At 36.3% G+C, this 12,005-nt stretch overlaps 2 protein-coding genes across 2 annotated transcripts; one reads left to right on the plus strand and one right to left on the minus strand.

Moving 5' to 3' along the window:
* Window positions 1-526: 526 nt before the first annotated feature.
* Window positions 527-8,874, plus strand: LOC127984566 (translation initiation factor eIF-2B subunit delta-like). Its single transcript, XM_052587270.1, has 13 exons — window positions 527-653; window positions 1,141-1,178; window positions 1,486-1,657; window positions 1,947-2,138; window positions 4,662-4,744; window positions 5,292-5,383; window positions 5,583-5,697; window positions 5,783-5,859; window positions 5,965-6,067; window positions 6,144-6,271; window positions 6,358-6,535; window positions 7,831-8,011; window positions 8,101-8,874. The coding sequence occupies exons 1-13, from the start codon at window positions 605-607 to the stop codon at window positions 8,298-8,300; spliced, it is 1,608 nt and encodes a 535-aa protein (XP_052443230.1). The 5' UTR covers window positions 527-604; the 3' UTR covers window positions 8,301-8,874.
* A 24-nt stretch (window positions 8,875-8,898) lies between these two features.
* atraid (all-trans retinoic acid-induced differentiation factor) lies at window positions 8,899-11,364 on the minus strand. The gene is made up of 7 exons (XM_052587274.1): window positions 11,208-11,364; window positions 10,917-11,044; window positions 10,762-10,830; window positions 10,617-10,688; window positions 10,074-10,195; window positions 9,890-9,990; window positions 8,899-9,807 (listed from the first exon to the last, which is right to left on the minus strand). Exons 1-7 carry the CDS (start codon window positions 11,337-11,339, stop codon window positions 9,703-9,705), a joined length of 729 nt encoding a protein of 242 aa, XP_052443234.1. The 5' UTR covers window positions 11,340-11,364; the 3' UTR covers window positions 8,899-9,702.
* Between the last annotated feature and the right edge of the window lie 641 nt (window positions 11,365-12,005).

Below are 12,005 nucleotides of genomic sequence, written 5' to 3' on the forward strand. Positions count from 1 at the left end.
CGTCGACATCCCCCTGTTCTCTGATTGGTCTAATGTCACGAATGTCAAGAGAATGTTTTGAATTGCGCTTTTTGATTAGCTGGAAATGTTAAGGCGCTTTGACGCGATTGGTCCAAATGTCACAGCGCTTCGAGGCGATTGGCTGCGCAGTTCGACATTGCTCAACATTTCTGAAATATTGTCGGACTATCCTTGCGCTCAGGTCGCAGTCTCTTCTGCAGGCGTGGGTTCGAATCCCACTTCTGACAACAACCTTTTCGTTTTTTATCTTCTGTTTTTCATTCTTCTTCAACACGAAGGGAACGTGTTGTTGTTGTTGTTGTTGAAAGCGACTGTTTTATGTCTATTTCATAAAATAGGTGACCGATGGACCGTTTGGGTACGGTGTGACATGCTAAACTTACATCTAAAACTATGTTAACAAGTACTGTGCTCGTTATTTTACTGTTATTCATGCATAATATGTTCATGAATGATATAACGTAAAAAAATATATTTTTAAAGAAAAGTCAGTTTACTCCTTTTAATCGCTAGAGGGCGGCGTTGTTCATCCCGACTGCTTTTCACATCAGTTAACTAACGCGGAGTCACGAAGAAATGAAACATGGCGGACTCGGACGGGAGACAGTTTGACGGTGTCAAACATGATAAAGGTAAAATGTACAGACTTTTTTAACGTGTGCTGTTACCGAAATAAACACGTAAGCAAGCAGTCCTTTATAGCCGTTAACGGAGAGCTCGTGTGGCCGCTGATCTTCACTCTGCCATGGCAAGGCTGACTTGACATATGCATAGTAGAAATTACATCATGCTGCTTTTGTCATTTGGAACGCATTGTTATCAAACTAACTTACATAGACACGGTTGCGATGTTCCCTGTTGTTTGCATATGTAACTGGATGTGTTTGCGAGACGAACTGAATCTCTGTGCAGCGTTTTTTAGTTTAATAAAGATCGACTGAGGCAACATGATGTAATAACACTGCAAAGTCAGTGTCCAGAGGATTTATGTCATCACAGACATTATTATTTCAAACTTATTCTGACTATTCAGTAAATTAGTATCTTCTGTCATTGGTGTTAATAAAGAGTAGTTTTAACTTTGGATGCGTTTTAAATATATGCTTACCTGTGTCACAGATGAAGATGTAAAGTTGCAAGAAATTGCACTGGCAAAGGTAGGTCAAGTCTTTATTTTATGTTGATATAATTTCACAATATTTAGTGTTTAATTAATCATACTTCAATTTACAATTGAATACCATTTTTTTAATAAAAGTATCACAAACACAATGGCTGTGTCTCAAAACCTAGACAGCTGCCTCCCTGGACAGCATTTTGGGCATCACAGCCACATTCTCAGCAGACATTGAAGGTCTAGTTGCCCAAAATGCAGGATGGGTTTTAAGTGGCAGTCTGTCTATTTACTGTAACACTGGACTATTTAAAATCATGCAAACTGTAATGCCCCTTTTTTATCTATAGAATGAAGGTAAGGAATTGACCAAAGAAGAAAAGCAGCGTCTTAGGAAAGAGAAGAAGCAGCATAAAAAGAATAAAAAAGATGACAAGGGTCCTCCAGAGAAGGAAAAGGAGAAAGAGAAAGCATCAGTACCAGCTCCGTCAAAACCTGCCACACAGAGCCCAGCACATAAAGGTACTTCAGCCTGCTTTGCTGCTGTTTCAAAATCATTTTTCTGCATTTAATCTAATAATCTGCATCTAATAATTTTCCTGTTTGCTGGGCTAAATGTGTGTATTGGACATGTGTACTATGGTTGTATTTTTACCAGCTGACTGCTTACAAAGTGCTTAATGAAATGTGAAATAAATGACACTAACAGAGCAGAGTTCATTTAAATCTAATCAAACCTGCAACACAACCCTAAGGTTAATGTCTGTTTTTTTTAGGGCTCTTTAATTGCTTTCCCTTTTTATCTCATTAGGGGCTCCTGCACCTGTAAATGCATCAGAATCTGCTGTGGCTGCTGAGAAGCCTGCCAAGAGCAAAGCAGAACTTCGAGCAGAGCGTCGTGCACGGCAAGAGTCAGAACGAGGATCAAAACAGGGCAAGAAAGAAGGGGGGCAGCAATCTGCCTCCAGCAAGCCTAAAGCTACCCCTAATGAGCTTCAGCCAGGTAATTCACTGCATCTAAAAGGTTATTCCAGGGTGGAAAGTTTGGGCATATGCACGGTGGCCAAAATAATAGGCATGCATTGACGAGCACAAACGTTAGTGTGATTCATTTGAATACTTTCCTCTCATAAATGTTTTGTCTGAAAGGGAACTTCTACAAAAGCATATTAAATAAGGCCAGGTGTAAAAATAACTGTCGGTGGCTTTTCAGCGCAAATTTTTCACTGCGCGTCTTTAGTAAAACTTGACTACTGACTAACTTGGTGCTACTTTAACACCAAAAGAGGGTTTGTGCTGGAGTAGGGCTGAAACGATTCCTCGAGTAACTCAATTACAAAAAATGATTGAGGCAAATTCCTCTACCTCGAAGCATCTTTTAATTTATTTTAAATCTCACGTCAGGTTCTTTCGCAATTGTTTTTTTAATGCGACAACGTGTTTATGTCACCCATTGTTTGCCAAAAAGTTACGTTTGCGTAATTTTCAATGTGTTTAATGTTTAATGTGCATCTCAGAAAATGCTTTATTTAAAACCCCAACTGAATGGCACTTAAATGCACTTAATTCATCTGTCAACTTTATTGTCATTGTTCACAGTACAAGTACAGACAGAGAAACAATGGGTGCTAATTAAATGTTTCTTTTTGATGTATGCATTGCATTCTATGTATTTAAAAAAAAAAAAAAGGAAAAAGGAAACTTAGTTGTTCATTTTAAGAGACCCAGGAGTCTTATTTTCTCTTGCATAATTAATATTGCACTTTAATTAAGCAAAAACACATTTTATCCGATTACTCGATTAATGAATGGAATTTTTGGTAGAATAAAGTAGAATTACTAAAATATTCGATAGCTACAGCCCTATGCTGGAGCAAGCTTATTGTAAAACTGGCCAATAGTTTTCAAATTGAGATCTGTAGTATATTCTATAGGGCTGGACCAGAAAATCTGATTATTCGAATATTTGTTTGGTGGGTTGGTTGTTGTTTTTTTGTTTGTTTTTTCTTTCGAACACCTGGCATCCCCCACGAAACGGTTCTCATTCATGCTTGAATATGAATCGCCCATGAGTGAACGTCATGAACGTCATGATTCAGTTCATCTGGAAGAGAAGACAAAAAAGCCAAGACCTCAGCGGTGTGGGAGCAGATTGGGAGGTTGAGTGAGGACAAGACAAAGGCAGAGCGCCAGATATGCGAATTGAAACTGTCCTACCACAACAGCACATCCAAGTTTGAAAAATCAAAATCTAAAGTTCTGTTAGTACGCCTATAGTATATTGTTGGTGTAAAAAAAACAAGCTGCTTTTATCCACCATCTTAAGCAGTTATTTTACACATGATAAAAATGTGCTACATACTTGCGAATAATGCAGTCATAAAAAAAACGTACAGTAGCCCAGGCTAAAAATTTGTCCATATTAAATGTATTGCTCTTAACAGACCTGTGTGTTTTGTTTCACTAGTGCAGTGTCCGTTCTTGGAGCATATAAGCCCTGCCCATGTGAGGCGTTGTTCTGTAGTTTATTAAAAGTTGATTAATTCTGAATGTGTTGTGTGTCCATATTGCACCAAAATGCCACACTGCACTCCCTTGGGTCCACAGCAACACCCCCGCCATACGTGAAGTCGATTGGATGAACAGTTCTAATCTTGACATAATATAAATGCAAACTGAATGAAAGACACATAGAGATTCCTGTATTTATTAGAGAGAAGAATATGTTCAGTCCCTCCCTCTGAAGCTTTAAATACCTTGTGTTGATTACTACCAAAACTCAGAAGCTCAAAAAATGGTATTTGGACCAGCCCTAATGTTTGAAAATAATTATTTTCTGCTCAGCAAGGCTGCATTTACTTATACAGTAAAAATACATGCCTAATTCGTGAAGCCGGTCTCAAAAACATTAATTTACTAACTAATTAATAATCTAATTAATTTTAAGTAAAATTGATGTAATTGATCTTTTGTGAAAAGCAAGACAAAACAATAAAAAGCACATTTTGGCTATTTAATTTATGCAATGGTGAAAAAATTGGCAAAATACATGGGGAAGAAACATACAAAACAATTATTACAATTAAGTATTTAGTGTTTCATTTTGTTAATAATCATTTCGTTGCATCCCTAGTAAAAATATTTTAAAGTACACTGCCATTCTGTAGTTTGGGATCGATACAATTAAATGTTTTTGAAATTTCTTAAATGCTCACCCTTTTGATTGATTTTAAAAAGAGGTAATATTAATATTGGAGAATATTATTGCAAACTAAAAACGGCTTTCTCTTCAAATATATATTAAAATGTTTATTGCTGTGGTATCAAAGTTTAATTTTCAGCAGCCATTTCTCCAGTCTTCAGTGTCACATTGTCTGTGTATATATATTTAAAAATGCATTGATATATTTTATTTAAAAATACACACACATATTTGCCAACACACATATTCACAGATGTTTTATGAATTGGATAAGCAAAATTACCCAGCCTTATTTTCATTTCCTTTCTCTTTTTTGTCTGTTAGTAGTGAAAAGGTTACCAGAGCACGTACAAGTGGACGACCCTGCTGCGCTGAAGAAGTTGGCCAAAAAGCTTGAGAGGCAGCAGGTGAGACATATCCACAGTCATGGTTTGCCTGTTGTCTGATTATTGCCCACTGACAGATGATTGATTCATCCAGGTGTTTTCTGAGATCCATTTTGCAGTGTTTTTTGACCCAGGTCCTTCCCATGTCTTACAGAAGTCAGGGCAGGGATGCGGTTTAAATAAAACTGGAGTCGAGGTCTGGCTCCACACTTTTGTGTGCAGTGTATTGTTGAATTCTTTCTGTGTAATGTGTTTTTATTCTTGGGTAAAGTTGTCTGCTGGAGGTGATTTCACTGTGATTATTATCATTACATTGTGTTCATGTGATGAGCTAGATGTCCTATGTGGGTGAATTTTCTTTTTTTAATGTTATTAGGTGTAGCTTTCTAAGTCTCCTGTGGAGCCCTAATTCATTTGTGCACATTTGTGTCATGTATGTCTTCATGCTCAGTGTTCTGTTGCAGCCTCAGCTCTTGACCTGAGGAGGGAGGATGTGACCTCCAGAGCGTTCGACCTTGAGCAAACAAGTTTCTCACATCCAGTGCGGTTGTTCTTTCTGCTGTCTTAGGTTCCTTTGAGGTCAGATTATGGATACAAGGTCAGCCTGTTCTCACATCTACACCAATACAGCCGGAAAAACCCTCCCACGCTGCAAATCAGGTATTGTAAACAATGTATCTTCTACATTAGTCATAATTTAGTCTTGATGGAGTTATATAAGTGGAAGTCTCTTATACCCATCCGGTAAAAATAAATACACATTTTTACAGTTTAGTGTGTTTATTTTTCGGGAGAAGCATATTAGTAATTAAGCTTAAATAACCTGGTTGACTTATTATTTTTATGGTTTATTTTGTAGCATCCCTGCCACAGTTATTCACCCATCGATTGTTCGGTTGGGCCTGCAGTACTCTCTGGGCATTATAGCAGGATCCAATGCTCGATCTGTGGCCCTACTACATGCCTTCAAACAGGTACCTCATAATAAAACCTTTAAAATAGCTCAACAGTTCTTAATTTTGGAATGAAATAGTATTTTTAAAAAAATTTTTTGTATAGGTTATTCAAGACTATAGCACCCCTCCAAATGAGGAGTTGTCAAGAGACCTTGTGAACAAGCTGTCGCCTTATATCAGGTTCACCTCCTTCCTTGTGATAATTGATATAGCATGAGCTCAGATGTAGATCTTACATGGAAACAGCTGGTTAACAAACACTGCAAATTCTCATTACGCCTGCAGTTTTCTCAGCCAGTGTCGACCCCTTTCGGCCAGCATGGGCAATGCCATCAAATACATCAAGAAGGAAGTCTCAAATATACCAAGTCAATGCAAAGAAGAAGAGGTCAAAATATTTAGAGTCACTAGTTTAGAGACTGTACTCTTCCTGTGAATTTCTAAAAGCAATGTTTTCTCAACAGGCCAAAGGGAAACTGCAGGCATGTATTGATAGTTACATAAATGAGAAGATCATTTTGGCCTCTGAAGCCATTTCTAAGTATGCTATTGAGAAGATAAGTAATGGAGATGTCATTCTCGTTTATGGCTGGTAAGATTTTTCAGTTAATTTATGTAATTCTGTAATAGTTTGGATTTATAAAGTGTTTCAGAAGTGCCTTTCTTGTCTTTTTCCAGCTCTTCACTTGTCAACCACATTCTGTGTAAAGCTTTTGAAAAGCAGAGGAAGTTCCGAGTCGTAGTTGTGGACAGTCGGCCCAGGCTGGAGGGCAGAGAGGCGCTGAGGCGTCTGGTGAAGAAAGGCATCCGATGTACTTACGTGCTCATATCTGCCTTGTCCTACATTCTGCCTGAAGTGAGTCATTCTTTCAGTTAAAGCTTTTTGCAAGCACTTTTTATTTTTAGCTCATTGCGAGGAAAAGCAATTATTATTATTATTTTTTTTCAAAGTGCATGCTCCTTCAAAGGATTGATTACGTGTGTCATATGCAGTAGCTAAAAATACAGCTTAATTATGGTTTGGGACTTTTGTTCTTAACAATACACAGTAGCAACTAAAGTAATGCTAATAGAACAAAGATAACTGCTTGGTTTGATCCGTCTCGACCAAATTGAACCACTTTCTTTTAAGAACACCAAGGCCTGGTTTCACAGTTAAGGCTTAGGTTAAGTCTGGATTGGGCCATATTTCAATTAGGAAATGTAAGTATATTTTATAGACGTGCTTTAGAAAATAACATTACTGGTGTGCATCTTGAGACAAAACAATGGCATTGATATATTTTAAGATATGTCAGTGCAAGTTTCTTTCATTTAAATGAACCCAGACATGAATTTTCCTGTATGATATGTGTTCCTGTAGCTCAACTGGTAGAGCATTGCATTAGCAAGCGCAAGGTTGGGGGTTCGAATCCCAGGGAACACATGATAGTAGGAAATTGTTAGCCTGAATGCAATGTAAGTCGCAAGCGTCTGCTAAATGCATAAATTAAATTGTAATTTATTTTAGTCCGGGTCTACTCTTAAGCCTTGTCTTTGAAACCAGGAGGTAAGAGTTTAAAACAGCATGTGCACTTTATACAAGTATAGGTTTATTACGGACATTCTTAGAAAGCAATTACAGTGTTATTTCAAATGATTATATGGCACTGCAAGGTTCTGTATTATACAATATAGATTGTTTGTATTCAAAAGGTTGGGGACACTAAGATTTTTTGTTATAGATTTTTTTTAAAGCCTCGTATCGAACAGAGTAAAACGGCAATAATGTGGAGTAATATTACAATTTGAAATGTCTGTGTTCTATTTCAAAATTATTTTGACAAGTTCAAAATATTATTTATTCCTGTGATGGCAAAGCTGAAATTTCAGAAGTCATTACTGCCAATTTTCAGTGTCACATGATCCTTCATTTTTGTGTTTCAGAATAGTTCAAAAGAACAGTATTTTTAAAACAGAAATATATGATAAATGTTTTTAATGTCACTTTTGATCAATATAATGCATCAATGCTGAATAAAAGTATTAATTTCCTTCCAGCAAAAAAAACAAAAACATTTGAGTGTTATTGCACTAAAGTTAACTGGCCTTTATATTGCCATTAAAAACATGATCTGAATGCTGAATCAGAAACTGCACTCTTATTTCCAGGTATCCAAGGTATTTCTTGGTGCCCATGCACTCCTTGCTAATGGATATGTGATGTCACGTGTGGGAACTTCCCAAATTGCCCTGGTAGCAAAAGCCTACAATGTACCAGTGCTGGTTTGCTGCGAGACCTACAAGTTCTGTGAAAGAGTGCAGACTGACTCTTTTGTATCCAACGAATTAGGTAACTGTGATGTCTGGCTTCATTTCGAAGTATCATGCATAGGTATTCACAAACACACACAAAAATATTTATTTATTTATGTTATACAGATGACCCAGATGACCTAATTGTGACCAGAAATGGAAAGTCCCACCTAGAGAACTGGCAGACTATTAAATCACTGGGGCTTCTGAACCTGGTGTATGACGTGACGCCACCAGACTTTGTGGACCTTGTGATCACTGACTTGGGCATGATCCCCTGCACCTCTGTGCCTGTGGTACTGCGAGTCAAGAACGTAGATCAGTGAAGAGCAGACGAACACGGTTCTGCTTCCCTCTAGCATCTGCACATGAGAACCTGTGCACACGGGGCTTCTGGCACCCAGTAAACTTACTATGACATGGAACAAGCTTTTCAGATTAAGCCACAGTTTATGTCCTCAATAGTGGGATTGGATACATTTAATTTCAAATTGTATAACTGGTCCAATTCCAGTTTCTAAAAAAGTCCCCTAATTAGATTTTCTTTCAAAATTCTCTAATTAGTACTTAGAATTGTTGTTCACAAGATCAAGAACGCCAGATAGCTTTGTACTTGTGTATGTAAAGCCTGTGTGCTGTATCTTGGTGGTCAGTGCATAGACTTAAACATAAGAAACATCTATCATCCTTTTTTGGATAGTTTCTGTTGCCAAAATCCTTTCATAGATGTGAAAAAGGGAAAAAAGGAACATGGTGCAAATGTGTGTAAGATGATGGAAAAACAGCGTGTTGCATAAGAGGATTTGTTCGTATTACCTTAAAATAAATTTGTATTGTATTGGAAACCTTGGAAATGCTACTGAAGAATACATGGTTTAGATAAAACAAACCAAAAAACTACTGTTGGCTTATTCTTTGTGTTATTGTGATAAATCTTTATTTCAGGTACCAGGCTGTTAAGGTACATTCTGAATTCCCTATCACAATCCTACATTATTGACAAAAACCTGAACAATGTCATTTACGTATGTCAGTGTTCTTCTAATAGTGTGTCTGTCTATATATCTCAAGATGGAACCGATTCCCTTTTACACTCTTACGTTGCCAAAAACAGAAAAGCATAGTTAAAGAGGTTGAAGGATAATCAGTTAGGACATAACATGTGACATCTGTAAACAGCAGGATGTGGAAGTAACAATCTACATTTCCCCATCTGTAAAATTCAATCTTTTTCTAAGTCAAAACACTACTTTTTAAGTAAACACTTAAGTAAACATCTTTAAAAATTAAGATAATTATTTATCTTAAAGCAACACAAAATATTTCTCATTGTTATAATAGATCAGTGCTTCACGTTGACATGTTTAGTGTCTAAACATCGGTCAGAAATGTGGCTGCCCTCCAAACACAATCAGCGAGGTCAGTCTACGGTCAGTTTCCCCTTTACGGACCAGCCTCGTCAAGGCTGTGAAAATGTGACGTATTCATGAAAGCTTTCAAAATACGTATTCATAAAAATGTTTAAGGATTTTGAGGGTTAAAGGAAAGGAAAGTTAATTAAAAAAAAACCTGCTTTTGGCAAGTATAAAAACAAGAAACTCAAATGTTCTGCAGATGGGTCACACCGTCCAGTGTATGAAACTCTTTGGTGTCTCCTGCACCGTTTCCAGTAAGTTTGATGCATGTTGTGGCTCCACTGTCAGTCCAACAGTCAGTTTTCTTTAAAACTCAAGTGTTCTTGACCTTTCGTCTTTGTGTGAACCAGAGTAAAGATGAAACCACAACTGTAGATCCGGTTAGTATCCCAAGTACCTTAACTATAGGAAACTCGCCCTGCAATTGTTAAAGAATAATGAACGTGTACAATAAAGGAGTAATGGCCAACCTGTTTGGGATGATTTGACGGAGGTCTCACCTGTCTCATGCACTTGTATCCATGGAAATTATGCAGACAACTACACTCAAAGAACCCTGGTCCAAATGGGCTGCAGAATGAGTTTTCAGGGCAATCCCAGGCTGAAAAGACAAACCATAATCAAGAAATGCGTTGAAATAAATTCATTTTGAAGACTGAGATTTTGTTTTTATTAATTACTTACGCATCTGTGCAGTCTGATTGCAAATATTTATCTGTCCTTCGCAGATTTTGGCATTGTTTTTCACTTCAACCTTCTCCCATGATGCATTACCCCCGGGACACTCCAGTTTTGAGGGTAGTAGACTAAGTAAAGATTTGTCAAGTTAACTCAACGTGATTTTAAATTTAAATCAGCTATTTTTAGTATTTTAGATCTTTTAAATGCCATGGACCCATGGATGGATATCATCATCACAATACCAAATTTATACTGTAAAATAAACCATATAAATATGCATAAAACATTTTATTATAGTTACAGTATTACATTATTTCCACTGTGCACATACATACATGTTCAGTGTATTATTTATTATTCTATCGTTGTAAGTATTTATACTTTTTTTTTTATTATTATTATTTCATTAATTTTGATTCTATACATCTATTACACTGTTTTTCTCTAAACTTTTTCATGGACCCCCTGATCTCCAGAGCCCAGCTGAAAACCCATGACATAATTAAATGTTATAAACATGATATAAAGCGCTCATGCATAACTTACAGTTGGGTAAGCTGGCTAAAACCCTGAAATATGAAATCGCTCAGATTGGAGATTGGGTTGTTGGAGAGGTCTCTGTGAAAACAGATATTCAATTTAGTTCTAAAAATGACAGATTATCCTGATAAAAACCTGCTCTGGTACTTACATTATGAATGCTGTGGATGAATTATACAGGTGCTCTACATGACTAATAGAGCAGTTTGCCAAGTCCAACCTAAAACAGTACATTACAGTTATATTTTTACATAGAAAATAAATGTCACAATTAAAAATCTTTGGAATACAAGAAAGTTTTCCTACCCTATAATGGTATCTTCATTACTGGTATTATTTCTAAAACAGCAGCGTCCCTTAATATGGCCTTTTGTTAGGCAGAAATCCCAGACAGGACTGTCTTGTCTTACAGTCCCTTCACACATTTGACACAACTAATGAAACCAAAGGTGAAATGCAAGCTTTAAAAAACATTATAAAACAACATTTAATGTTTTACTTGACGACAGTGATGAGAAATGGCAACAATGTAACTTATAATATCTACTGTAGCATGCAAGTATTATTTAATTACAGTCATTCAGCGAATCGTCTCACCTGTGCGTCAGTATCCTGGCTGTCGACATATACATTGAATAAAACAATAAAAACAGTACATAAATATATAGTAGATGCTGTAACGCTAGCTGTCATTTTCGCCAAAACAAAGTCATGTGACTCGACGATCATGTGATGTTCAAGCGCCGAGACCCCACGTGACATCGAGGAGGCGCAAATATTTAGCATTTCTCACGCTGAAATTTCGATTTCGCACATTCCACGAATACGGATGACTTTTTTTTTTTTTTTTTTTTTTTTTACATTATAAGCATATATCCCCTGTTGTTTTTATTATTAACGTAATGTTTAATAAACATCTAAAAAAATTAAATAATTAATCAAACATAAAATGAACCTCGCATAACAACAAGTAGTTTGGCAACAGAATATTTACGTATGTGGATTACCCTAGTTCAGAGGTGACACTCAAAAATAAAAGAAATATATAAAGTAAAAAACTAAATTAAATTAAATATTTTAATTGAATTAAAAATAATAATAATAATCTCATTCAATGTGACAATTTTAGACAAATTAGTTGTCTAATGAGTGCATTTCAAGATAAACCATTCAGCTTTTACCAAAGTCACTGTAATAAATAAAGAAATATCTTTCAGAGTTTATCAATAACTATAATAACAACAAAACACTATGGTGCCTTAATGAGTTAATTTAGGCAACCCCATTGCCCATTTTTATGCCTTTTAATTACTACATTTGATAACTTTTGTATATACATTTTTGTGTAATGTCTATTTCTATTAAGTTGCAACGTATTAGACATAACAGGCAGGG

Source organism: Carassius gibelio, chromosome B20, assembly GCF_023724105.1.
Source record: "Carassius gibelio isolate Cgi1373 ecotype wild population from Czech Republic chromosome B20, carGib1.2-hapl.c, whole genome shotgun sequence".
Taxonomy (NCBI): Eukaryota; Metazoa; Chordata; class Actinopteri; order Cypriniformes; family Cyprinidae; genus Carassius; species Carassius gibelio.

Excerpts from the sequence above, each read along its gene's own strand:
- LOC127984566 (XM_052587270.1), top strand. The coding sequence starts at position 605 with ATGGCGGACTCGGACGGGAGACAGTTTGACGGTGTCAAACATGATAAA. Across the intron at positions 5,860-5,964 it reads AAGCTGTCGCCTTATATCAG|TTTTCTCAGCCAGTGTCGAC; the intron begins GTTCACCTCCTT and ends TTACGCCTGCAG. Across the intron at positions 6,272-6,357 it reads GTCATTCTCGTTTATGGCTG|CTCTTCACTTGTCAACCACA; the intron begins GTAAGATTTTTC and ends GTCTTTTTCCAG.
- atraid (XM_052587274.1), bottom strand. The coding sequence starts at position 11,339 with ATGATCGTCGAGTCACATGACTTTGTTTTGGCGAAAATGACAGCTAGC. Across the intron at positions 11,045-11,207 it reads GCCAGGATACTGACGCACAG|TTGTGTCAAATGTGTGAAGG; the intron begins GTGAGACGATTC and ends TGGTTTCATTAG. Across the intron at positions 9,808-9,889 it reads GATACAAGTGCATGAGACAG|GGCGAGTTTCCTATAGTTAA; the intron begins GTGAGACCTCCG and ends TAACAATTGCAG.